This window comes from Ascidia mentula, chromosome 6, assembly GCF_947561715.1.
Source record: "Ascidia mentula chromosome 6, kaAscMent1.1, whole genome shotgun sequence".
NCBI classification, from domain to species: Eukaryota; Metazoa; Chordata; class Ascidiacea; order Phlebobranchia; family Ascidiidae; genus Ascidia; species Ascidia mentula.
Window position 1 is genome coordinate 15,294,203 of NC_138571.1, and position 27,039 is coordinate 15,321,241.

The following is a 27,039-nucleotide window of genomic DNA, read 5'->3' on the forward strand; positions in this document are numbered from 1 at the left end:
AAAACAGCTCATATTGTTGCGAAACTAAAGGCGGACAGAGAATGCGTTCAGAAAAAAAGAATACCGACTTAACAAACTAATTTTGGCAGAACGAGAGTGCGTTTCGGAAAACTCATCGGATTTTTTTTTAAACATAAAAACCGACAAGCTAAGAGCGAAATCACGGAATACTTGCAAAGCGATAATTTTCTAACCATTTGTTACTACTAGCGTAAATGTAGATTAGCGGGATAAATGCGGTCGAGTGTACGTCAGATGCACCCATGCTGAGGTCGTACCATTACATAAACACGACAGATGCGGTCGTTTGCCGTTGTACTTTGTACAGTAAACAAATACATGTAGCGTCAGTTATTATTAATGTCCTTGACCGGAAGCCGTGTAGTGCAGTGATAAGATTACGTAATGTTGTTGGTCGTTTCTGCATGTTATTCGGCGGTGGAGCCAAATGTCGATCACTTAGTCTGAACTTATAAATGTCAGCCACAGAAAATGCAGAATTGCGGCGTTGCATGAATGAAAGTTATTAGTTATGCTACGTTTGTATTTACTTTTTGGCTTCGAGCAGTACTTGCTGCACATTTTTTTTTGCAAGCCGGGTGTGTCGCCAAATTTTAAATGCAAAAATTTAAATGATTTTTTGCATGTAACGATAACGATGTACGGCCCTTTTGAAATAGCTTTTCTGTTAGTAAGCATAAACACTGTGTAGTCACTAAAGTGTAAGTTTCAAAAATAATGTATAAAAACTATTTTGCCACTAGGTATACCATAGGAGTGTACAACTTCGTAGTCCTGAATGTGAAGCTGTGTGCTGATACGCCATAATGGTGAAAGAGCAATATAGGGCGGCTGATGTTGCCAAGAAAATCAACCAAGTGTGCTTTGGCATACAGACAGCACAAGAAATGAGACAATACTCTCACCTACAGTGTGTAAGCAAAAATTTATACACGCAGGACCAAAGCCATACCCCGGCTGAGTTTGGAGTGTTGGACCAACGCATGGGGACAAGTCAAAAAGACAAGCTTTGCGACACTTGTGGTAAAAATCTTGCTGAATGCCTCGGCCACTATGGATTCATCGATTTGGAGTTACCCTGTTTCCACGCCGGCTATTTCAAGGCCATTATCACAATTCTGCAAATGATTTGTAAGACTTGTAGTCGTATAATGATTACTGAATCAGAAAAGCATATCTATAAAGACACTCTGAAACGACCAGGGTTGACGTACCTGCAACTGAGATCTCTTCGAAAAAAGGTTAATACTAAAGCACGCAAATGCCATCGCTGCTTTTACTGTGGTGCGATGAACGGTACTGTAAAAAAGTGTGGACTTTTCAAGATAATTCATGAAAAGTACAAAAGTTACACGAAAAAAGCGGTAAATCCTGAAATTGATGAGTTCTACCAGTCGTTCTACAACGCTACAAAACACAACAAAGAACTTGAGAGTTTAGTGAATCGTGCACAGGAGGACCTAAATCCGCTTGTAGTGTTGGAATTATTTCGAGCAATTCCAGATGAAGATCTGCCCTTGCTAATGATGAAGTCTGCATCTGGTAGACCAGAAGACCTGATAATGACAAGACTTGTTGTACCCCCCTTGTGTATCAGGCCATCAGTTGTTACAGATTTAAAGTCTGGCACTAATGAGGATGATTTGACTGTGAAGCTGACAGAAATTATCTTTTTAAACAATGTCATACAAAAACACAGAGCGATGGGTGCAAAGTCGCAGATGATAATGGAGGACTGGGACTTTCTGCAGCTGCAGTGTGCTCTCTACATTAACAGTGAGTTATCTGGCATTCCGTTTAATATGAAGCCACAAAAACCTACTAGGGGTTTTGTCCAGCGACTCAAAGGAAAGCAAGGCAGGTTTCGTGGAAACCTATCTGGAAAACGTGTAGATTTTTCAGGCAGGACTGTGATTTCGCCTGATCCAAACTTGAGGATAGACCAGGTTGGGGTACCAGTGCATGTTGCCAAAATTCTCACATACCCCGAGAAGGTTACAAAGAACAACTTTAATCTAATGAAAAAATTAGTAATAAACGGATGTGACAAACACCCAGGAGCTAATTTTATCCAGCAGCGGCACAACAGCATGAAAAAGTTTCTGAAATACGGCAACAGAGAAAAAATAGCAAACGATCTTAAATATGGTGATACAGTAGAGCGACACCTAATGGACGGGGATGTGTGTCTGTTCAATCGCCAACCGTCGCTGCACAAACTTAGCATCATGGCTCACTTTGCAAAGGTAGCTGATCACCGCACTTTCCGCTTTAACGAGTGCGTTTGCAATCCCTACAACGCTGATTTTGATGGGGACGAGATGAATCTGCATCTTCCACAGACGGAAGAGGCAAAAGCAGAGGCCTTGTTGCTAATGGGAACAAAGAATAACATTGTGACGCCTAGAAACGGAGAGCCTTTAATTTCAGCCATTCAGGATTTTATCACTGCTGCATATTTGCTGACGCAGAAGGACGTGTTTTTCAGTCGGCCAGAAATTATGCAGATTATTGCATACATTGTTGCAGGAGATGATATTGGAACAAAAATTGACTTGCCATACCCAGCAATACTAAAGCCCTGTGTGTTGTGGTCGGGAAAACAGCTGTTCAGTTTAATTTTAAGGCCGAACAAATTGTCTCCAGTAAAAGCTTGCCTTAGAGCAAAAGGAAAACAGTATTCTGGAAGTGGTGAAGATTTGTGTTGCAATGACTCTTATGTTGTTATACACAACTCCCAGCTTCTTGCGGGAGCGATGGACAAGGCTACACTTGGTTCTGGTTCCAAGAACAACATTTTCTACATATTACTTAGAGACTATAGTCAGCAGATTGCTGCAGATGCAATGTGGAGACTTGCTAGAATATGTCCAGTATTTCTCTCAAATCGTGGCTTTTCAATTGGGATAGGCGATGTCACTCCAGGAGTGGGACTGCTCAAGGCAAAACATGAACTGTTATCAGATGGCTATAAAAAGTGTGATGAGTTTATTGCCGCACTTGCCAGTGGCAAATTGCCTTCGCAGCCTGGATGCACCCCAGAGCAATCACTTGAGGCAGTCATTTTAAAAGAGTTGTCTGTTATTCGAGACTACGCTGGCAAAGCATGCCTGCGTGAACTACACAGGAGCAATACACCACTAACAATGGCTGTGTGTGGCTCAAAGGGCTCCTTTATTAACATTTCACAGATGATCGCATGTGTCGGACAGCAGGCTATCAGTGGAAACCGCGTTCCAAATGGCTTTGAAGATCGACCATTGCCACACTTCGAGAAACACTCAAAGGATCCTGCAGCCCGTGGTTTTGTTGCAAATAGCTTCTATTCTGGACTGACTGCAACAGAGTTCTTTTTCCACACTATGGGAGGCAGAGAAGGACTTGTCGATACAGCTGTAAAAACAGCTGAAACTGGCTACATGCAACGGCGATTGGTCAAGTCTCTCGAAGACCTTTGCGGACATTATGACTTAACTGTGCGATCGTCCACATCTGATATTGTGCAGTTTGTGTACGGTGGTGATGGGTTGGATCCTACCGACATGGAGGGTAAAAACAAACCGGTCGACTTTCAAAGAGTGTTGCAAGTTGTGCAGGCCAACAATCCATGCCTGCATGAAGATGCCCTGAGCAGTTTAACTCTGATTGAACAAACTGAAAAAGTCCTTCAGAACCAAACTAGCATTAGTGAAGAGTTCAGAAAAGAGCTGCTGGATTTTGTTGAAGCGTATGCTGTTAAGTTGGCGGAAACAAGGACAAGTTATGGAATTAATGACAATGGCAGCACGCAACCTGCTGTTCTGTATCAACTAATGCGAGTTACACAATCACAGCTGCAGAATTTTGTGCAGGTGGCATCATCAAAATACATGAAAGCTAGGTTGGAGCCTGGTACAGCAGTTGGGGCTCTATGTGCCCAAAGTATTGGCGAGCCAGGAACCCAGATGACCTTGAAAACTTTTCACTTTGCCGGTGTTGCTTCAATGAATATCACCCTTGGGGTTCCTAGGATTAAAGAGATTATTAATGCATCTAAGAACATCAGCACTCCAATCATAACGGCACATTTGCAAAATGACAAGGACCAAGATATGGCGAGGGTTGCCAAGGGACGTATAGAAAAGACAACTCTAGGAGAAATTTGCTCGCTAATGGAGGAGGTGTATCAGCCAGATGAATGTTACATCCTGCTGAAACTCGACCTTCAAAGATGCAGACTACTTAAAATTGAAGTGAACGCAGATACTGTGCGGTACAACCTTTGCACATCCCGACTGCCAATTAAACCTCAACAAGTTGTAGTTCAAGGCAAAGACATCATCACTATACATCCTGCTGCGACTGCCAAACAGTCTTTATACCACATTATACAAGTTCTGAAGGAAGCAATTCCAAAGGTAATTGTACAAGGCTTGCAAGAAGTGTCAAGGGCTGTTATCCATGTTTACGAGACCAGCGGTGGGGCTGAAAAGTACAAGCTTTTAGTGGAAGGAAATGATCTTCGGGGCGTCATGGCAACCACAGGAGTTGTCGGTGAGCGGACGACATCAAACAACACCATTGAAGTTGAGAAATGCCTTGGCATTGAGGCCGCTCGCCAGACCATAATTAATGAGGTTGAGTACACTATGGTCAACCACGGAATGAGCATTGACCGGCGACACTTGATGCTGTTGGCAGACCTAATGACTTACAAGGGAGAAGTGTTGGGCATTACCAGGTTTGGTTTGGCCAAAATGAAAGAAAGTGTACTCATGTTGGCGTCGTTTGAGAAAACGGCAGACCATCTCTTTGATGCAGCATATTACGGCCAAACTGATGTGATAACAGGAGTCTCTGAGTGCATTATCATGGGTATTCCAATGAATATTGGATCTGGAATTTTTAAGCTCCTACATAAGCCAAAGGGAAAAGTTGTGCCTAAGAAAAGAAATCTTATTTTTGACCAGCCAGAACTACACGTTAATTTGTAAATCTTTGGGGTATGTACTACAGACTTTGTTGGTTTTGCTGTGAATTTTAGCTGTAGGTTTACTTGGGATTTTGCAATCCTATGTACTCAGTATTGTTTCCTGTCCGCTTGCAATTACATCAGCCCAAACTAGGATGCAAGTACTTTACAACTACCTGTTTGGAAGGCAGCTTCAATTCAGAAATTTTACTCAGTAGTGCTTTACATAAAATGGGTTTGCAACATTTTGTGCAAAAAATCATTAATTTGTTCATAAAAAATGACATTGTTTAAAACGTCTGTGTGAATGGCATTTATGTTTCATAAATTCTGCCTAATGACACATAAAGAGTTCCACTATTTGTAATTTTATTACTAAAGTCATAGCTTTAGTTTTTGCCATATGCTGTACTTTTGTTTGTTGATCAATGCATTGCGGCAAATACTTAGTTGCACCACAATGCCTGTGCCTTGCACATGTTATTTGCCAATCATCCACATGTTTACGACTGCCTGTTTGCTCTGAGCAACATGTCAAGTTTTTGTGCTGGTGGTGTTCAAGTTGTCCGGAAGCGGAAAAATAATATGTCATGCGAGGCACTGACTGACAAAACATATATGTTTTCAATGCATCCACCATAAAGGTGAAATCATTTGTTATTTTGGGTTGTGTTCAATTTTGTTTTCATATCTTTTGAGAGCTTGCTCAAAATTACAGCACCATGGCATTGTTATCACTGGTTTTCACTTTTAACTTGTCCTTTTATTTGATGTGCAACGTTATTTTGTTGAATGCTGGTGCTGTTTGATACCAACTGTAGTTGAAATGGCCTGTACCTTTGTGTGTGCGTGTGTCCTGCCAAATGACACAACATTAAACACAGCAGTTCCTCTGTTTACAGCTTAATAACTAGGCCTACACAACCTGTAGCAACATATTCCCAATGCAATATGTGAATGGCTGATGCACTGGGACCCAAGTAATTTGTAAAAGCCTTGTGTGCTCAGGCTTCTTCCTTATTCACACCCAGGGCTTGTGTGTTGGATGGAATGACTGAGGTAGGTATACAAAATAGTAGCTGTCGTCGGCTGTTTACTTGAATGTGGTCAAATGGCCATTGGAAAGCTGTATGTGAAGTTTTGCGTGTTATCGGTTATTTTATGTTGCATACACTTGGGCTGTTTATGGATCAATTGATTACTTCTTGCATTTAAAGTTGATTTGTCACCAATCACCATACGTTTATTATGTTAAGTGGCATTTACTGGTTATCAACAACAATATTTTCGTAACCCAAAATACCAATTATACACTTTATTTATTCTCATAAAGATAACACACTCCAGAGCCAAGAGAACTATATATAAATTTAATGTATACATATACTATGGCATTACTCATAGACTTTTGTATCTACATAAACAATGTTAACACAAACTTATTCATTTCAGGGCAACAACTACAATGGAATTCTATGGTGTTCCGCCGTTATTATCCTCGGCAGCTTGACATTTGGCCTTCTCGGCCTCTTCTATTTGATCCTTTACTTTTGCTGTTTTCTTGCAGGGTAAGCCAAGGAATTTATTGATTTACTGTGGCAGCAGCTAATTGTTGTTCTTGCCGTTGTTGCTTTTGATTATAAATGTGTGGTCAGACAGATGCATAATACATACTGATCTGGGATTTAACTATAATGGATTTATGGCTTTAAAATTGTACTTGCTGATCGAGAGACAACTAGTATGATTTACCATTTCACACCCAACTTGTACAAACAGAAAAGTGCAGAGTGGTTGCTATTTTGCATTAACTGTAAAAAAATGCAAAACGCAACAGAATTTTATAATAAAACCACATGACACCTAGAAACAGTTCACTGGTGACAATGCTAAGTCATTGTAGCCAAAGACCGAGAAACGTTTTTTTTTGTGTTTTTATCTTTTAACTAAACAAATTTATTTGTTCAGAATTGTTGCGATTTTGTATGACCACAGCCAAAGTGAACTAAACAGCCAAAGCCAGTATTTCACCAATGCAATGTTGCCCGATCTGTTACCACTGTGTTCTGGCCTGGAAAAGGTAATCAAGTGGAATTATTGATTTTCACATAATTGAGGTTTATTCTCCGTACTGTGCTTTGTTTGGCCACTAATGGAATGTAATGGGATGATTTTTATCGTCACCCAGTTTTTATGTTATGTGCAAGAACTTTCTAAGTTTGACTTTTCATAATGTTCGGTAAATATGTGTTAGAAGCATATACTTGAAACTTTTTGGTGTTTTGTTTTACATTCATTAATCACAAGTAATATTTTTATTAATTCTTAATGAGCCCAAAGCATAACTTATTGTCTTAAGGCTACCACGACAATGTAATTTAGTCATAGGACCAAGGATGGATTGCGGCATTAGTGCACATGTGTGGGTGTGTAATAAATATCACAAGCTCTAAATGCCAGGTTTCTTATAGTCCCAATTTGTGAATACAAACTATGTGTTGGCAATGTCTTATCTTTTACATTTGAACAAAAGCCACACAAAAAATGATTGATCTTTCATTGTTATGTGCGATCTCATGGATTTCCTATTAAGACACCCACAAACAAAGCTTGTCCCTATGGTTGTGATTTAATATTAAAGCAGTCCTAAAAGTACATGTAAAGGTTTGTGTTCCCAAAAATTAGATTTATTTTTTCATGTTTTCTTTAATGTAGATTAATGAAATTGACTACACCCAGAGAGATTTGAAACCGGACAAAAGACTCACTGGTTCATCTAATATTGATGAAAAAATTCACGAAGTAAGTTGAAAACAGTTGACATAGAGAAGGCATCATTCAATCTCTTGGTTTTGTGGAATGAATGAAAGGGCATAATTGTACTCCTGAATTAGGATTATGTATTTGAAACTATCCTACTACTGTTGAAAAGTGCTGCCAAAAGCCTTATGGATTTGATGTTTTTGACTGCTAAATAAATTAATTAATTTACCAATTACATCAATCACAATTTGCTCTAATACAAGCATGGCATATGTGTGACAGAGCAGGGTTTTCCAAACTGGTGTTCTGGGGGTGTTCACCGATATACGAAAAAGTCTAATTTGTAGGTTTTGGAATCATATTTCTTGGTCTTAACATTATTTGTCTTTTGTATTCTACTACCTTCAATCCTGATTGGACGGAAAAAAATTGACGTGACATAAGATTGGGGGTCTGAGAAAAACTATCAGGGCTCCTTTGACCAAAAATAAAGAAGATTAACACTTTTTGTGTTTCAGTGTGTGGATTACCTTCTACGAGATTATGTTAAATATTGGTATAACGACTTATCGGATGATCCAGAGTTTTTGCATTGTTTTCGCAATTCATTGCACGACGTCATAAGGGCTGTTGCCATGAGGTAAATAAAAGAAGTTTGGAGTTAAAAAATACATTCTTTTCAAAAGTGTCATAGATGTTGAAAACTCATCAAAAAACGGCAGCGTTGCGAAGTCAATACATGCCGTATAATAGCAGAACAAATGATTTTGGGCCTAATTGTTACACATGGCCTTCATGCCACTGTCGCTGAATTGTATCATCACAGTCATTTACCCTTCAATTACAGATGCAAAGTGGTTAACTGGCAACCGTACCTTACCACAAACCTGGTGGACGACTTTGCGTCGCATGTAAAACTGTTCCGCACAGCACAAGACAAAATGCAGCAACTACAGGTATTACTGGCACATAATACCAGTGCATAGTTTTGTGTGCAGTGTTTTGTAGAGTGTGGTGTTTGTGCAGTGTTGTTGTTTACGTTCGGTATATAGTTGTTCACATGTAAAATGTGTCACTGCATGGACAGAAACTGTATATAGTTATAAGTGTGATACCACTCACAAATTATTACCTTTCTGGCTTTACAAGTTTTAATATTTTGTGCTGTTTGTAGTATTGGCTCTTTGAAAGAAAGACGTAATAAACCCATGTACTTAATAGGCCCAAGCCACAAAATCTCAAATGTATTCCAACATGTATAATTTCACAAAAACATTATTGGTTTATCTATAATTGACAAATTATTATGCTTTGTAGAACATGTTATTTCAATAATTTTTGTCGAACTATAGGTTATATGTTCCCACACCAGATAAAAAATATACCTGTCATATTAAATGTATGGCTATATAGTCTGAAATGTTCTTCCAACTTTTGGTGTAGGTTTCTTCAAATGCGTTTAAGCAGCGTGTCACTGCTATGCAGGTAAACTCAAGAATCAAGTGCTTATAGACCATTTGCATGCAAAATTGATGGTTTTTTATCCGCTTAGCCTGTCTTATGAAATTCTGAACCCACAATCTCCAAAATCTGCATGGATTATTTTTTGTAATAGTATGTTGCGGATGTTTGTAAATTTTTTTTGGGGCTTAATGAAGCTTTTGCCTGATAAACAGTGATGTAAACGCAAGGCCCGTGGATTAGGTGATTAGTGTATTTGATGTAACAGAATGCATGAATTCAATGACTTAGTTTTTACCTATGTTTATTTATATGTGTTTGTTACTTTTTTAACTAAAAAGCCATGATTAAAAAATGCAAAAGTCTAAAAATGAATGATGAAAAAAAATTCCAAATTTCTGACATCACTGAAATGTAGCTGCAGCTTCCTGATTTTCCGGTCAGATTACTTGAAATAATTAGGAGGTGACACTAGAAACGACTATCCCATTTGTTTGCCACTCGCTGAGCCCGTTGACAGTTGCCAGAATAACCAGTGCATATCCTCAAATGCACAAATCATGTCATTAAGTTCATGTGGATTCTTTTGGAATGATGGTAATAAGTGTGCGAAATAAGTTTGGTCCTTGTAAGACAAATGACTTTGAAGTTTATACAAAAGTTGTTGATAAAATATGTTACAATTCTTTGTTGGCCATAAAGCTAACAGGAAAATCCGATAACACAAACTTATCTGTAATTTGCTAAATGTTTAAAACAGAACCACCATATAGTTAAATTGAATTGAAGCTATGGTATTCAAGGAACAGCAGTGTGTTGATATGGCAATTGCCGGTGTGGTATGATTACTATTATGTCAGGACACAATGTATTTATTCAACCACCACAGGTGTCCTAATCAGGTGATGTGTAGCTACCTAGCAACGTCACTGCCAATGTAAAAAAGTATCTCCCTAGTAACAAATTCATGTTCAATAGGGCTTACAACGCAGACAATGTATAGAGGGCATTAAACCTTAATGGTTGCGACAATTTAATCATGTGCTTGTTGTTATGTCGCTGCTGCATTGTAGGCCATATATTGAAAAACCTTGTTGAACATGAAAAAATAAGCTTCTTTATTTGAATGCTCAACTTTGCTGTCGAATTTTTGCAACGATTTGCTCAAATACTTGACTGTGATGTTGATTCTTCATTTTCTGCAAATTACATTTTGCATGCACAGTATCTACAAAATGACACTTTTCAAAAATGTTTCAGGCTGAAAGTGCTGATGTAATATTGTTCACAGGCAAATGATCAAGGTGACGATCGCCAAGACAACATATCTGTCAGCTCAATCCCCCAATCAATGAACAAAAACTACTCAAATGCAAATGAAAACACAAACGGCCAGGTAATAAATAATTTTGTGTTACAACTTTCTGGGCATTTTTTCCCCATTTTTTGGATACACTTCTTACTTAGACCCAATTTATGAAAACGTTTATGAAAGCTATTGATGTTGAATTTAATTTAAAAAATTGGCAATGTATAAATTTTTTTTTAAGTTACTAAAAAAAGGAAGTGTTGTGTTTTGTTTTGACTTGCTGTTTTCCAAGTTCATGTTATTGAATTTTTGTGCCAGGAGCTCCCGAGGATAGAAGATTTGTTTTTTGACCACGAAGTTGCCATTGAGAAAATATGCAGGGAATTAATTTCCAGTGACAAGAAGAAGCAATGCGAATATCTGCAGGTACACAAAATTTTCCAAATTACTGTACAGTTTTTATCCTTTTGACCAGCTTCGTGGTTGAGCAAAGCACTCTATGATTCCTGAGTACAGAAAAATTGCCTTTAACCGGTGGTGGCATTCAGGGGATTTGCATGAGTTCCTGCAAACACCTTTTTAGAATTTGTGAACCGAATGTGAAACATTGCAACCATGCTTGCGTTGGTTCAACATTTGTGTGACAGAACCCCTTCGTACAAATTCAAATGCTACATTTGTCTTCAACAATTTTCCTTATTTTGACACATTTCTGAAAATAACAATCGTTTTCATTTCTTTGTGTAAAGCAGGTACAATGTTATGACAAGAATGTTTTTGTTTTTCAGGACGTTAGCGAGGTTTTGTTGTACCTTTTGCTTCCACAGCAGGATTTTCATTGCAGACCTCTCAAATACTTGCTGCGGGTGAGTTTTGTTGTTTTTCTCACAATGCAGAAGTTTTTTAAAACAACTGTTATGTGAATGTTACAAAGGAAATGTAAGTGTCTGTGCGTTTTTTTCAGGAAATATTGGTGCATGGCGTTTTCCTGCCCATGTTCAAACTCTACAGCGACCCAGACTACCTCAATCAGTATGTCAATTGGATGGTAAGCGAACATTAAACACTTCATTGTAACCAATATTTTAAGCTCAATTATCTGCAACAATTATTTTTGTGCTTGTGTTGAAACTGTTACATCGCTTTAAACATTCTCTGGAATAGTTTTAAACATCGTTATAACTCAAAGTTACATTACTATAGTGGACTATTCTATGCAATAAAGTAGTTCATTTTCAGCATATTGGGCAACATGTCCCACCAAAAATAATACTCAACGCAACAGTATTCTGTGCTTGCAAAGCATTTTTATCCGTAACTGTTTGTTGTTGTTATTTAAACTCAACATCAAGATCCCGCAAGTCTCACAAACTTGTCCTCTTTATTAGGTGAGTGACAATTGCGTGAGCAGTGAATGGTTTTTAGCAGTATTAAGGCGAACAACCACTGTAGGCGAGCTACACGCTGTCTGTAACAAAGCCGAAGAGGATATTAGATTAATGCAGTCCAAAGACGGCGTGGGCGACGGTATGTTTATGATGTTAGGTTTTTTTAAGGTGTTTGAGTTATAAGTATATGTGCCTTGAGTTGGTGATGGATAATTCTGGAACTACCGGAAATTTCACAGCTTATGTTTTTAACTCTTTCGTCGATAGATATTGCGGTGAAACAGCAGCTAAGCAGCATGCGTTTCGTGAAAACCTTCTGCGAGAGGAAAATACGACAACAGCGCGAAGGCAACGTGTATATGGACGGCAGTGACTTGGTAAGAATCTCCTCGTTCGCTTTTAAGTATACATAAAACCACTTAGCGCAATAGAAACACTCTACACTAGTGAATAATTACAATACACTAAGGGCTGTGTAATTGAATGACGCAAATTGGTCCATGGTTTTTACAAGAGCCTGTTGGTTACTCCCCACTACATTCGAAGCGGTGGTTTCGTATTTTTTTTCTGTCCGCCTCGAAAACAGCCAAGGGTATTTTGTGCGTGTGGGATTAATGAATGACGTGACAATGCAACTGTCTACTTGCGTTTTGCTTTTCAGTATTTGGAAAGCTTGCAGCCAGACCAGCGTAAACTCTACAACCTTCCATTAAGCGTCATTCTCCGCAACAACGTTGCCCTGCAGATATTTATCGGTAAGTCTGCGTAAAAGTATATTCTGTGCGGTTAGGTTGCGGTTGACTTACACGAGAATGCAATAATATGGCAAGTTTTGGATTGCTGAGATGACTAATCACTGTTCTAATCCCAAAATCAAATGTTCTGTAAGTGTGATAACAAATGATAGCGGCTAAAGGCGGTGATGTGTTATGTTGAAACGTACAGTAATATTTAGTATACCAACAATTTCATCTCAAAAGCAGCATCCACCAAACATAGGTATTTTGAACACGATGTGCAAATCGCTGTATTGGTATGCGTGTTGTTCTGTGAAAATGGGTTTTTGGTCATTTACTTTCCGAGTATCTCTTGCCGTAGCTTGGCCAAACATATTGTATCATTCGTTTTTTGTGCTGTATATAGCGCTTAAGGCGTTGGAATTCACGTTTCAAAATTGCTTTAACTGCCCTGTCCTGGCCTTTGTAATCGCCTCTATGTGCCCGTTAGACCAACAAACAGTGTTTACATTTCAATCAAAACGCGAAGTCTTTCTTTAGTTCCCACTAACTAAATATTTGTTCAACCGGGAAAGTCCATATGGCATGTTAACAACGTCCCACGGAATGAAAATACAAAAACCGAAGTACAACAAAGGCCCAACCCGTTTTGACAATCGAAAATGATTTTTCGAAACAACGTTTTGCCGAATCGTGCAGCTGCAACTGTGACATCATAATCCCGCGATATAGGGCACCACAGAATTACGTCACTCAGCGAAACTCTAGAAAACATGCTCGTGATATCATCATTGACAGGTCAACATTTCGAAAGCGCAACAACGACGAAACACGCATGACACAAATAGGTTGATTTTACTTAAAAATGCGAATTATGATGCAACAATCTGTTTATGCGCAAATGTAACGACGATAAATTCCTGCAGCTGATGAAGGTTGGTTGGGCGCCACACCCTAAGTCCTTCGTACTGTTTGCTTTTCAACACAACTTTTTCCATATTGTAATGGCGGTCGCTTAAATGTACTATGTGACGTCACTTGGTCCTTATGCCCTTTTTATGGCTTTTTTCATCGCCCGCTGAAACTACAGTAAAGCAATTAATGAGCTCCACTGAAATCAATCCTTTGTTGTTTCGCGGAATAAAACAAATACTGAAAATAAATACTGACGTAGCGATTTTGCGTTAACCGTGCCTGTAAACGTGGTAATACTTAACAGAGTACATGCAGTCGGTGAACGGACAAGCTTACCTCTTCTTCTGGCTGACCGTGGACGGCTACAGAGCTGCAGCCGAACAACAGCTCAACGAAGTCAAAATCCAACAACTCCAAGGTACAACTGTGCTCTTTTTCAGTGATGTTGTCTTTAATGGTGACCCCGAACTTGCAATGCTTTGTATTTGCGAGTTTGCAAAGCGATGGATTCGGTTTTCGGTTTTCTTACTCTCATGTGTTCTAAAAATAGCCAATAGCACTTGTTTTTTGCTGCTCTGGGAATGGGAAATGATTTTGCGTTTAAAATAAAAAATTCAATCACATGTGTCCTATTTTTCAGGCACTGTGCAGGGACGTCCTGACATGGTAAGCCTCCGGATGATCGGGCGTAATATCTACGACCAGTACCTCGGAAAACTAGTAAGAATTTGGACCTAAATATATTTCCATGAGACTTCTTGTCATCTGGCGCCGGAATTACAATCCAGTTTTTTATAGTGTTTTTTTTACACAATTTCCATCATTCGAACTGTAACCTTTTTTTGAACTGTGCTGTAACCTTTTAAGTTTAATAATGGTTAGGACCAAGTGTGTTTTAGTACAATATGAGAAGACAATCTAAATAAATGCCCCTAATTCTCAAGGTTTAACAACAACAAAAACAGTTTAAAGAGAATGATATTGTTGCTGAAAAATATTAAGCACGCCCTGATGATACATGGCCGCATTTGGCTTTGTCCCATGGCTAAGGAAAGGTTGTTGATCCCTGTTTTAAGTAATAGTCACTATTTTTCGTGTAGGCTCGACCGCGAGTACCGCTAGATGTCGCCACGGACAAGCAATTGCAGAAGAAACTTGATGGGAGCGAACCGTCGCCCTATTTGTTCGATGACATCCAACAAAAAGTATGTCCAACTTTTTTACCAGCGGGCTGTGGTTGTGGTTGATGTACTATAACATTTCATTATTCTTTATCTATTTATGCCTTACACATATATTTTTGTAAATTTCGTTTGAAATCACCAACCAGTTTTCGCGCCACTTCTGATAGAAACGTCAGTGACGTCATTGTTCGGTTCATGACGCAGGTATTCCAGATCATGCAGAAGGAGGAGAATTTCTACCCAGCTTTCAAGCAGAGTGGATCGTACATGAAGATGCTGGCGGAGTTGGATTTACTGCGAGAACCAAGTTTCACGTCAGCTGATACAAACGGTTCCGCTTCCGGTTCGGTAAGTGTACGCGCTTCTGGAAAAGCTCGGTAAATGTATTGGCGAAAAGGCGAAAAAAATTGCTCGTTTTAGTGCTGTATAGCGTATCGCTTCACTAACTTAACTGCGCATAAAAACATTTCAGCATGTTTTGTGGCATGTTTTAAAAGTCTGATTGGTTGTAAATCGATCATCCTAACATCCAATGAACCTCGACTCCGTTTTTTGGCATTTTCTATGACTTTTATCACGTTCGTGGCGTTCATTGGTTTTGATTTTCTGTTGCAGTCAATTGACGAAGTTCCGATCAACGATACAGAGGAACCGATCAAATTGTCTGCGGTCATCACGCAAACAGGTGAGTGGGCTGATTTTTCTAATTCATTCCTGCTGGTCCTTATTAAAATAGACGTGTATTACAATCGCAAACTGCGGAAAACCGCTTTACAGATATATTTACCTCTGATTCCTACTATTGTGAACTCTGTGTGGTAACTTTTTACAACATCCTTCTATTCCCCACCGGTAATAGCCGTGCCTCGATATTGCGTTTACCTGGACGCTGCTTCTGGTCCTAATTTTATCTTTATTTCACAAACATTCCCGTTACATGCCGCAGAGTCCTGACTCTTTACCGCGCCCCGGGTCCTAACTTTACCAAAAAGTCGTTGCACCTAAGTTTCCTTGATTTCCTTACCACAATTTCAAACTTTCCCATTTTCTCAGGAATATGTAGGGAGCACGGTAAAACGTACGCGCTCTACGCAATCACTGTGACCCGTCACTGGTCTGGAGGCAAACATGAAAACTGGGATACTTTCCGCAGATACCGCGAATTCCACGACCTCCACGTCAGCCTGAAGGAAAACGTATGTAGTAAATATGGTTTTGTTTACACAAGCAAATCCACAGTGATGTTGCTGAAAATGTATAGGGTGTAAGTTTGTTGTGACCATCGCGCCCAAGGATTTCCGCAGGTACGGGCGGGCATTGATTAATTTTGATTCATTTTCAATCAAACTGAATTGTAAACCGATTACGTTGCATACTCTGGCTCTCAGGTGTAATGTTGTTCCCAAGTTCTGCCTTTACAGCAAGCAACCATTAAAGTTTGTGGCCCATAGGCGGTGATTAAAAAAAGTAACGCCTTCTTACACCATGCAAAATGACCATTGGTGGCCCTTAAGTTTACGATATATTTTCGTTACGAAGGAAATTTTGGAAACTTTTGTTCGTGCAGGGTAGCAACCTGGGCAATCTCGGCCTGCCCGGGAAAACCTTTTTCAAAGATCTCAAGGAAGATTTTCTTGAGAAACGACGCGCCGAATTAAACCAGTACCTCAGCACCATTCTAAGTCTTCGCCATCCACCCAAATCGACGGAGTGCTTACACTTATTCTTGGACGCCAAAGCTTATCAGAAGACTTCCAGAACGTTCGCCAGCAAGGTATAACTTTCCGGACTAATTTATTATTGAGTGTGTTCGGATAAGAGGGCGTATGTGTTTTTTTGTTGTGTTAGAACCTACGAAAGGAATTGCTCTGATTTGCTCTTTAGTGTTGCATTGTATTGGCCAACTGTCTGTAGTTTCTTTGCGCTCCAATAGTGATGTTCAGAGCTTTGACAATTTCAGTCCTTGTTCGTGGCTTTTTAGTCTTCTAATTTGAACATGTCACCCATTTTCAGGTATGCCAATTTTTTTCCCAGTTGGAACTTTAAAAATAGTCGATTTTACATCCTTGCATGCAATGTATGGACTGGAAATACTGAAATTTTAGAATAATAATAAATGTTTTCGTGATGCATCTCAATACAGTGGTTAATTCTGTGCTCCTTTATAGACTGCAGGTCGTTTGACGCTTCATGTTTTGTGTGAAAATCCGTTTTCTTATGCCCAGGTCGACACCATGATGCGAACGTCGGTGAAAAGCGTCACGAATTTCGTGACGCAGGCGCCCGACAACTTGATGGACGGAATACAGAAAGCGTCGGACAAAGTTACCGACGGTTTCCTTAAAATTTCGGACAAGTTACCGGGAGCGGCGGCGGAAAGGAAGGATTCCAGTGAGGAACTGAGGGAGCAGATGGATTACAACGTGAGTATTTGCGGTTTGTTTCATAAACCATTTAGCCTATGTGATTTGGGGGTTACAACTGTTACCATTTTCTCAATCGGGTAAATATTTCGCAACCTGTCACCGACATAGGCACTGCTCGTATTGATGTCAGAACACGCGGTGCAATAATGCTGAAACTTCCAATCTGATCAATTTAGGAGATTAAAACCACCATACATGATTTAGTTATATATATGTATGACTGAGTCATATTTTCCCACGGTGGTTTGAGAAAAGGTTTTTATGAACTATTGTGGAGCAACATTTTAAACGTACATTTTTGTTTGTTTATGACGTCATTTTATATGTTAAACCACGTTGTAGATCGAGAACAATATACCTTTGGGAATTCTCCTGCTTCTAATGGACGAAGTGTTCGACCTCAAGAAGCGAAACCAGTGGCTGAGAAGGCAGATAGTGGCCGTCCTACAACAAGTAATAAGAGCGATTTTCGGAGACCGCATGAACAAGAAGATCGTCGACTACGTAGACAACGCCCTATCGGCTGACCAGGTTTGTTGATACGGCTTTCTTGTTTGTAACCAGGGGGGTTCTGTAACCCCTGTCTGGATCAGGGGTGTAAAGCTCGCCAAGGCGGGCCACGAAACGGCGTATCGCATTGTAACAACGATCCACTGTGACGCAATAATGAAAAGTTTTAAAATAAACACCATCGTTTAATCGTCACGGCCCAAGGGTGTTTGTGATTTAATTGATTTCGAAATTATCCATTCAAAATTCCTTTTAAAACAATATATATGTTTTGCCTTGCTATGCGTAAGCATGGCATTACTTCTGCGTTGTCTGATTACGGTGGTGGAGATCCTCTACGCATGTGAAGGTCGCCTGACAAGTTGTGCGCTTGCGCACCAGTGTACCTTGGCCACAATATACCCCGTGAAGCCACTGAGCTCCTGTAGCTCAGTTGGTAGAGCGTTGGGCCTGGTTAGCCCAGGGTCGTGAGTTCAAACCTCACCGGGAGCTTGATTTTTCAGATCTCGCTCCGACTTGTCGGGAAAAGTGGCTGATCCAGCTTGGCTGCAATGCCTTGGCTGCGAAGCCTGTGAACCTTATGATCAGAATATTAGAGCTGTGATCGCCAAATATAAAGGGCCTGCGCAGTGGGGCGATCCCGCCTTGCTATGCGTAAGCATGGCATTACTTCTATATATGTTTTGTTTACCTTTTGCAGGTAGCGGAATATGTGAAGAAATTCCGCGAGGCATTCTGGCCCGGTGGCATTCTCGCCGAAGCAACACCAGAACGGGACGAACCGACGGCAATGAGGACTCGGGTTCTCACTAAAACCAAACTCCATGGCGTAGTTCCAGGTACATTTATACCGTGTAGCCATTAGAAGGACAAGTTTTCGATAACCATTTTTTTATATAGCTGAACTTCTGGCAAAAAGTAATGCGGATTGTCTTAAACCAATGTTTGTCTGTCGTGGGGCGATACCTAATGGTTATTAGGCCATATGGCGAATAAAACTATGGCTGAATAAACTCTACCTCCATATATTGGCCAGAATGTCATTTATATTAAGAAATACCTTTTGCCCGGAAGCAAAAGCAGCACATTATTTTTTATTTGCGAAATCACACAAAGTTTATCAGCAATAAATGGACAGCGAAGAATCGAGACAGGGTTCGATAGCTTTTACTTTTGTAGCAGAATAACCGTTTTTATTTTTGTGCTACATATTATCAAAGACGTTCTGTTGTATTGACTTCAATATCATATCAACTACAATTCATGTTAATGGCTTTTTGTGATATATATACGTACACACGCTTGTGGCAGGTCTGTTTCGAGCATAAAGCATATACAGCTTAATTTGGTCAATCAACTGAGCGGTTATGGTGACTTTACTGTAGCATTTTCTGTATATAAACCAAAATTAGCAACCAATTAGAGTTTATTGGCATTATTACAGCGCAATATTTTAACCATACCTTCCACTGTTCAACCAGTAACTCACATCCAGTGTAATGTCAAAAAATCACGAAAAACTTACTTTTTTAGACGAGTTGCGCCCTCTGATTGGAAGCGAAACCAGTCGAAGAGGAGTGACGCTTATATTCGAAATGCTACAACACGAGGAGTTAAACCGTAGGTTTTGCTACGTCCTGTTGGAGGGAATGCTCAAAAAGATCTTTCCGCAAAACCGGTATGTGTTGCTTAAAACACCGTTTCTCAACCACCGCCAGTCTGCGTTTTTTGTTTTACCAGTCAACAATTAATGTTTTTTTTTACGTTAGGTGTTGTTTTGGGGGTGCGAAGTGCATAATTTTGCAATTTTAAATACTATTTTTAATAATGAGTTCTGTTTATGGCATTTTAGTTTACATTTTTTTAAAAAAAATTTTCCGCTTCAAGCGCAGAAAGCTTAAAAACCACAGCCTCAAAATAATATCTTGACCCGAAAAACTACTTCAACCCGAATTTAAACACACCTCAGGTCGACCAGGGCTCCCTTATACCTTGTACAACTTTTATGGAGCATTTTTTCCGTCAAACAATCACCCCACAGTAAAAACTATAGTACTATTATTGCCATATTTTCAGGTTTGGAGAATTGTTCACCAAATTTCACTCTGCATCGCCGAGAATGTCCGCTTTCCGGCGAGATATGATGGCCCGGGGTCCCACGAAACGAGGCGGGTCGTTACGATAAACCTTTCCTCCAAATGACTCCCGTGTCCTTTTGCGTTGAAGAAGTAGATCCCGTCATCATATATGGGTGTGATTTCACCCTTGCAAGTGGCAAAATGACAGCCTCCTTTGCTATTTCTGCTTTACAATGCAATATCTTTGTTACTATAGTCTACTATATACTATAAGTCTGTCAACGACAGCATGAAAAAAATTGCCGCGTTTACAAAATATTTTGGAAAGGTTTCAAGGCGCAAAATAGTTCGTTTTTGCCAAATTAAAAAAAAAAAGACCAAGCAAGAAAAATTTTCAACAACGGCATTTCTTCTCTTTTCACCTTTTCGTGATCCAGCAACATTACCTCCGTGCGTGACGTATCTTTCGATGACATCATCAGCATTGTTGTACGTCATGCATTGCCGTGACGAAATTTTGCGCAACAGCAGCAGACTGTAAAGTGTCCAGTTCCCCACCTTCTCATATATACGTTATTTATTTTGTGATTTCTATTATTTCGGACATTTTAAATACAGCTGCCGCCGTTTTAATTCGGTTTTCTCAACCACCAACGTAAAAAAGTATTGCAACGGTGAAATATTTGATAAAAAGAAACTATTTTTTACCTTCCAAGGCAAAAACAACAGTTAACGGTTGAGAGACCCCGGTTTAAAACCTCCATGGCATCTACAAATATTGCTCGTCAACATGTTCGCAAGGAAATATGAAACCTTGCAAACTCTGACGATCTTCTGTGCTTGCTCACCCGTGCGATCACGTGACTTCGCACTCTACCCTGATTGGTCGAAATTTACCTTGTGTCTCGGTGGCGCGTCGTGCAAATATGTATTCCTGTGTGTAGTTTTTAGTGCAATATGGCGGACGTCTTGTGTTTGTCTCCCATTGTCTACGAAATAATACAAACGCCACTGTGACGATGCTTGTACAGGTTTATTTAAGCTGGCTCTCAGGATAAAGGAAATATTCGATAACTCAAAAAAACACAAATATACACGAAAAACAGCAATTTCAAACCTGAAATGTCATTTTGGTTAAGTGATACTGACGATGCCTAATTGTGGGCGAAATATCAATATCAGAAAAAAAATATAACTAATAATGGAAAAGGTTTTTTGTTAATCAATGTTATATAAATCAGATACGAAGTCTTTGTTGCCCATAAGACTGTTTGGAGATTCCGATAATTATTCAAAGAGTTCTACCTTTCGAATGTACAGGTTTGTTATTTGAGCGAAATCGCAACAACGGTCCTCAAATGTTTCGAGGTGACCATTTAGCTAACAAATGATTTAAACGTGTCCCACCAAACCCGCAATGTAAAACCTCTCAGCGATAAAATATAAGGAATGTGGTAGAGATAAGCTGTGGGTCTGAACTCCAGCCTGACAAACGGTTGTAGAGCCCAGCAAAATCACCGCAGGTATCGGTCCAGTAGTTCTGCCCGGTAGAACCGATACAAGCATGTTGAGCATTGCTCGCGCCTTCATTAAGCTTCACTCCGGGACAAAGTGCGTATGCGTCTCCATGCTGGTTGAGGGCGCGGAACTGCGTATAAAAGATAGGTCATGTAAGTCGTGATTTCGAGGACAAGTCACAAGCAGTGTTGGCTTAGGGCCCTGCTGGCTTGAAAGCTAATTTTGCTAAAAAGCCCAAAAATATGCATATTATACATTCACCAAGAATAAAGGTAAAATTACAGACAAATTCATCAATCATTTTCACTATTTTAGCTGATCACTAGAGGCTGCACAAAAACATTTGTTTTTAAATGGGGTCGCATAGCAATTTGTCTGAAAACATTGGGTCAGTATACTACAAAAGTTTAAGAAGCCCTGTCGTAGAGAACGTACATTCCTAAATGCCCCTTTTTTAATACTCTCTTATTGTTTTGTTGCCTAATGCCGCAATAACGCTCTTGATTTGTTGCGCTGGTAATCCTTGTTAGTTTGTTTGATGAAAACTTAATTTTTAGATTTAAATACCACCGAGAACGGACCATCAACACGGTGTCAAAAATCCTAAGATTTATTCTGTGTCTTTTTCTTTTTTCACATTTTTTTTCTATCGTCTCGAGCGCCTCACGGAAAAAATACGTTTCAGGCGTTTAAAGCGCTGATTGCAAGAACGAGATCTCCAAAACTGTGTTTGCGCTTTCAGTAGTTCGTTTCTAACCTGGAATGCTGAGGTAGTTTTGTTGTGTGAGTATTTTGGCCACTGGTAGTTTTCTTTGTTATTACGAGTACTTACGTAGGAAGAAAACTACAGTTTTTTAATTTTGTTAAAATCTAGTCGAAAACAACATTAGTCTTGTGGAGATTTATAAGAGTAAATGGATCAGAACTTTTCTATAACACTCTAAAGATTTATTTGTTTTTGTGCAATATTGCATGCTCATTATTTAGATTGTTTTGTTACAATCCGCATTTTGTCTTGACTGGACCTGCAGTTGTTTTGTGCTAGTTTCAGGCAGCAAGAGGCGAAGACGAACGTAAAGTCAAATTTATCGTCAAATACATGTTTTGTGATACTCAGTAATACTAAAACGCCGACTTAGCAGCTAATGTAAAAGTTTTGGAAACTATTGTACAACCTTCGCCAATGTAAAATCAGAAGTTTTTAAATTGATTAAGCTTTAACATCGTGTATGTGTTGCTTTACAACACCTTACCTTGACAGGATTGCACACGAAATATTCATTTGCAAAATAAAGTTTAATGAGTTTAAATGACCTGCACATATCCGGGAGTAAGGCTGTCTTGAAGGTTCGGGGGAAACCGAGGAACGATGCGGGAGATGTTACCGCGGTCGATCCTAACTTTTACACTTGGTCCGAACTTGGTGAAATTTCTCGAAACGACGGGAAAATGGTCGCGAAAAAGCCGCTGGAGATTGTGTCCGTACCGGGAAAGAGGTTTTTTGTTGATTTTTGTTGTTGTTGTTGCCAGTAGTATAACGTGGTGAAAATACGTTTTTTATTAACTAACGTTTACTGATATTATGCTAGGAAAAAAGATAAAACTACCCTGGTGAGTATTTTGTTCGGATACGTTTGTTACAAACAGATCAATCATAATTTATAATTGAAATATCGATATATAGAAAAAGAACGACAAATTAAGGCAGTTTACGACAAAAAAGACGATATTTTTTCACCTTGACTCTTAAAATCGTCGCTGGTCGCCGACGCTACACTGCCGAAAGTGTCCAAATTCGCCCAGGTGTTATCGCCGCTAGGTCGCAGTGGAGTGTTGCCCTGCTGACTTGACCAGCGGTCACCGATCGTGCAGCGTCCACTGGTTCCAGGGTTGTTGTCGTGAATGGACGCCACGAGGGTCCAACCGCCCCCGCTGGATACCATGTCGCAGTAGGTTTGAAACGTGTTTCCAGTTGCATCCTTGAGATGGTAGACTCCACTGTTGATAGACACAAGTGATGGAAATGTCTTTATACTGCTGCAGGCTCTTAAATCTCCTGCAAAGGGAATAGTAAAATGTTAAATAGGTGAAAAAGCAGTAATGTTTCATGCATTAAAAATTACTGCGTTGTCTGATTATTGTGGTAGAGATCCCCTACGCATATGTGTAGGTTGCCTGACAAGCTCCTTCAGCTCAGTTGGTAGAGCGTTGGGCCTGGTTAGTCCAGGGTCGTGGAGTTCAAACCACACCGGGAGCTTAATTTTTCCGACATGTCAGGAAAAAGTGGCTGATCAAGCTAGGATGCAATGCTAGGGCTGCCAAGCCTGTAAACCTAGCTGAAAAAGGGCAGAACTTTTTATCAGTCCTCTTTTTTAGTGCTAGGAAAAAACAGTCGCAATTTGGATTGTCGAGTTTGTGCGATGGAAAACTGTATAAACTTCAACATTAGACCAGGGAAAGCGATTTATTTGAAAGTAAGGTTTGTTTTGATTCCTTTGCTTGGATGCTTGTTTGGGCGCATTGGCCCCCATGGCCCCATCCTGGCTACATTTTGCTGTGGTGGCCCTGAATATTTTTTTTGCAAATTTTCTTCTTACCTCTACCCTTCTCCAACCTTGTTTGCAGATTCTATACAAGGCAAAAAACATTGTTACAATTACAACTAAACTCTATTGTAACAAACAATGGAACATTGTTAAATATTGTTACAATTACAACTAAACTCCATTGTAACAAACAATGGAACATTGTTGAACAATGTTACAATTACAACAAACTCCATTGTAACAATCAATGGAACATTGTCAAACAATGTTACAATTACAACTAAAATAAGTCTTCTTACAAAATATCCCAACGTGGCAACTGCAGCGTAGGAAAGAACGATAAAGAATATGTAAGCAACCCGAGATTTGCTGCAACTTCTCTTCCCATCTTCAACCCCTTCATCTTCTTCGTCATTGTTGTTCATTTGATAAGGCTTCCTATCTGATGTAGTGCCCAGTTATTTGGGGCATTTGATGATTATTGCAACAAGACATATAATGCAACGTATATTGAGATTTTTACGTTCAACGACTGAACTCGATAACATGAACAAGTGTTAAAAACTAACCTTGCAAGCGTATATTTTCACCAGCTTCCAAGTCACCGCTGTAAGCTGAAACAAAGACTTTATGTAATCCTGTTACGCTTTCTTACAGGTGAATCAAAATTGGCTATATTTGTGATTGGGGCCGTTCAGCATTTGCGAAAAAGTAATAAAATTAGGAGAACTGGATTTGTTTGCATCAGCTTGGTCCTTTTTTACCTTTGGTTCTTTAAGCCTTTCCTACGGTTTTTACAATAAATCTGATTTTAGAAAATTGGTTTACATATATATTATACCGAACAATTTAATCTTCACAATATATCCGCACAAAGCACTTGCTTTAATTCAGAATCAGCCTGATGTAGCATAGAAAATTATATTTGGCCCTGTGGGTATTGTTACCTCCGTATTGAAATAGGTAAATTTTTATCCTATATTTGAATATAGTGTACAACTGCACAAGGATGATCCTGTATTAAAGCAAATGCATGTAGTATTTGTATTATAATACAAAAAGAACAGTGATCGTCAGGGCATTGTCTGTAGTTAGTAGTTAGGAATCTCGTATACCGTACTAGAAGTCCTACTTAGTCAGTCATAGGTCTCACCTCCAAAATCCGGCTCTGTCTTTCCGGTTAGATCGACGTGGAAATTCACGATGGCATCTATGAAGAGGGTGTTGTTAAAAAAACAAATGCGAACAGCTAAAAGAGCAATTTAAAACCAATTCCAAAATTAAAAATCAACTGCACCTGGTTTCTTGTCCTGCAACACTGTCGCTAAATTAGAAACAGCCGAAATGACGTTGCCAACTGTAATAATAAATCAAATCTGCACAATAATTGCTTACAATTGTGCTGAACATCGAAGCTAAAAATGGTACAAATATAATTAAAAAAATATCATTTGAAATTAAGATTTATGCAGAAACCTTAAGAAAGCAAGAGCATGTTTTCTCTAGCCTTAAGATTGGTGATTTAATTTTAAAACTGGCGTAGTAGGTAATTAGCGGTGGCCAGTGTCATGGAGCAAATAAAGTGGTGTCACAATACCTTGTTTGGCGTCTGGAAGTTTGGATTTGATGCTTTCCAAGTTACTTACACCTAAAAACGCCATTGTTTTTAAAATATAAAAGATTTTTTTCGGCTTCAATCTCGCAATACCTCCTCTTTCTTTTTTCCCCGTTATTTTCTCCTCCTTGTCAAGCTGTTCTTTTACGTCACCTCCCGGCGACGTGATATCGTTTCCAACTAAGTTCAGTTGAAGAAAGTTAATAGTGTTTTTATTTGTGTGCGTTTTAACGAACTTTTCCAACCTGCTTGTTTGGCATCAGGATTCTTTTGCTTCAGTTCGGCATGGAAGTTAACGAAAGCGTTGACTTTACCCGAAACTGTTGGCGACAAATTCGTTGGTGACGTTGTATATTAAGTAACTATCATATAAGCCTTCCAATATTAAAATAAGTGTTTATTGCGTTGATATGTCAACATGCAACTGTCTACCATATAGCTGTTTATGAACGAACGTACCCGAGCCATCGTCTTGCAGTGCGGACGCCAGATTGGACACGGCAGAAACGATGTTTCCGACTTAAAATGCAGAACAATTAAGTGTTCAAAAGCGCGGCTTGTCAACGTATACATCGCAACTGCATTTGGGGTCTGTTTAATTCCATTTTGTGACCGCGGTTCAAATGATAGGGCATTTCGCGCGTTCACTTGGGGAAAATGTTATTTAAAATGAGGTCGCGCAGCGTAATTTCTTTTTGAAAAGTCCTGCTGGTTTCAAACAAGAATCGATCTCAAGAGACCGCAGACTAAACTAAAAGCGCGTATATTTACCTGGTTTTGCACTGGGAAGCCTTGATGTGATATTCTGTAACCGACTCGAACCTGTGTGTGAGCAAAGTTTTTTTTATCATTTTCTAACACACGCGTTTGGTAATTTACGTTGTTTTAGTTTTGCTTGCGGGTGTACATTACAATACACCTAAACGAACGTCTTTAGCAGTTGTTCCAAACCTTTACGAAGTGTCACGAAGTTATTTAGGAAGTGTCACGAAGTTATCAAATTAAAAAAAGCGTAACAAGATTCAATATTTTGATAAGATTAATATTTTGTTTCCACGTTCCAAGTTGAAACCATCCCAAGGACCTAGGAGGACCTAACCCCAGGTTGAGGCCCATCAGTGTCCTCGGAATGTTCATATAACGTTCCAGGAGCTTATTTCGCATAAAATTTGTTTCATTTTTACCCGCTTTTTCTTCCACGATATCAGATACTTTACCATCTAGCTTCTGAATTGCGGTCGCTTCGGACGATGCCATTTGGCTTTCAACTAGAAGAAAGAAATTATTTGGTTTACAGGTTGTCTTTACTGTGGCTTGGGACAGATTGTTATAAATCACACATTTTGTTGTGCTTGATTACATTCGTGATATTATTATGTGTGGCCATATATACAGAGACGTTGCGTTTACGCAGTGCATTAATATGCATTAATGCGATATGCATACTAAAATACACATTAAAATGCTTGAATTGATAAACAGTTTGCGCTCCTAAAGAGCTATTTAATTCACGTTCCATGGCGTTCTTAAACTTTGTGTCCAGCCTTTCAAGTACTGCGTCTAAATGTAAAGGTTGTTGAACCGACTTCGTCTTATCGCTCATAACACGCATCAATT

The 27,039-nt window shown here is 39.4% G+C and overlaps 3 protein-coding genes and 1 non-coding gene across 5 annotated transcripts; 3 read left to right on the top strand and 1 right to left on the bottom strand.

Annotated features, from left to right (window-relative positions):
* Positions 1 to 772: 772 nt before the first annotated feature.
* LOC145905323 (DNA-directed RNA polymerase III subunit RPC1-like) lies at positions 773 to 5,880 on the top strand. The gene has a single exon (XM_082992492.1). The coding sequence runs from the start codon at positions 828 to 830 to the stop codon at positions 4,992 to 4,994; it is 4,167 nt and encodes a 1,388-aa protein (XP_082848618.1). The 5' UTR covers positions 773 to 827; the 3' UTR covers positions 4,995 to 5,880.
* Positions 5,874 to 20,747, top strand: LOC145905325 (sorting nexin-13-like). 2 transcript variants are annotated; one of them, XM_082992494.1, is made up of 26 exons: positions 5,874 to 6,031; positions 6,425 to 6,540; positions 6,941 to 7,052; positions 7,688 to 7,774; positions 8,254 to 8,375; positions 8,583 to 8,691; positions 9,179 to 9,220; positions 10,488 to 10,592; positions 10,824 to 10,931; positions 11,294 to 11,371; positions 11,470 to 11,553; positions 11,894 to 12,032; positions 12,161 to 12,270; positions 12,555 to 12,648; positions 13,850 to 13,963; positions 14,186 to 14,265; positions 14,646 to 14,750; positions 14,934 to 15,077; positions 15,345 to 15,414; positions 15,783 to 15,925; positions 16,297 to 16,503; positions 16,955 to 17,152; positions 17,498 to 17,686; positions 18,366 to 18,504; positions 19,199 to 19,343; positions 19,742 to 20,747. In XM_082992494.1, the coding sequence occupies exons 1-26, from the start codon at positions 6,023 to 6,025 to the stop codon at positions 19,848 to 19,850; spliced, it is 2,958 nt and encodes a 985-aa protein (XP_082848620.1). In that variant the 5' UTR covers positions 5,874 to 6,022; the 3' UTR covers positions 19,851 to 20,747. The 2 variants fall into 2 exon arrangements, with proteins under 2 accessions (XP_082848620.1, XP_082848621.1); XM_082992495.1 differs by lacking the exon at positions 9,179 to 9,220.
* Trnat-ggu (transfer RNA threonine (anticodon GGU)) lies at positions 18,084 to 18,157 on the top strand. The gene has a single exon. It is a non-coding gene; the product is annotated as a tRNA-Thr (tRNA).
* A 425-nt stretch (positions 20,748 to 21,172) lies between the features above and the next one.
* Positions 21,173 to 24,232, bottom strand: LOC145907289 (intelectin-1-like). The gene is made up of 5 exons (XM_082994714.1): positions 24,107 to 24,232; positions 23,859 to 23,889; positions 23,000 to 23,317; positions 22,576 to 22,661; positions 21,173 to 21,391 (listed from the first exon to the last, which is right to left on the bottom strand). The coding sequence occupies exons 1-5, from the start codon at positions 24,230 to 24,232 to the stop codon at positions 21,173 to 21,175; spliced, it is 780 nt and encodes a 259-aa protein (XP_082850840.1).
* Positions 24,233 to 27,039: the final 2,807 nt, after the last annotated feature.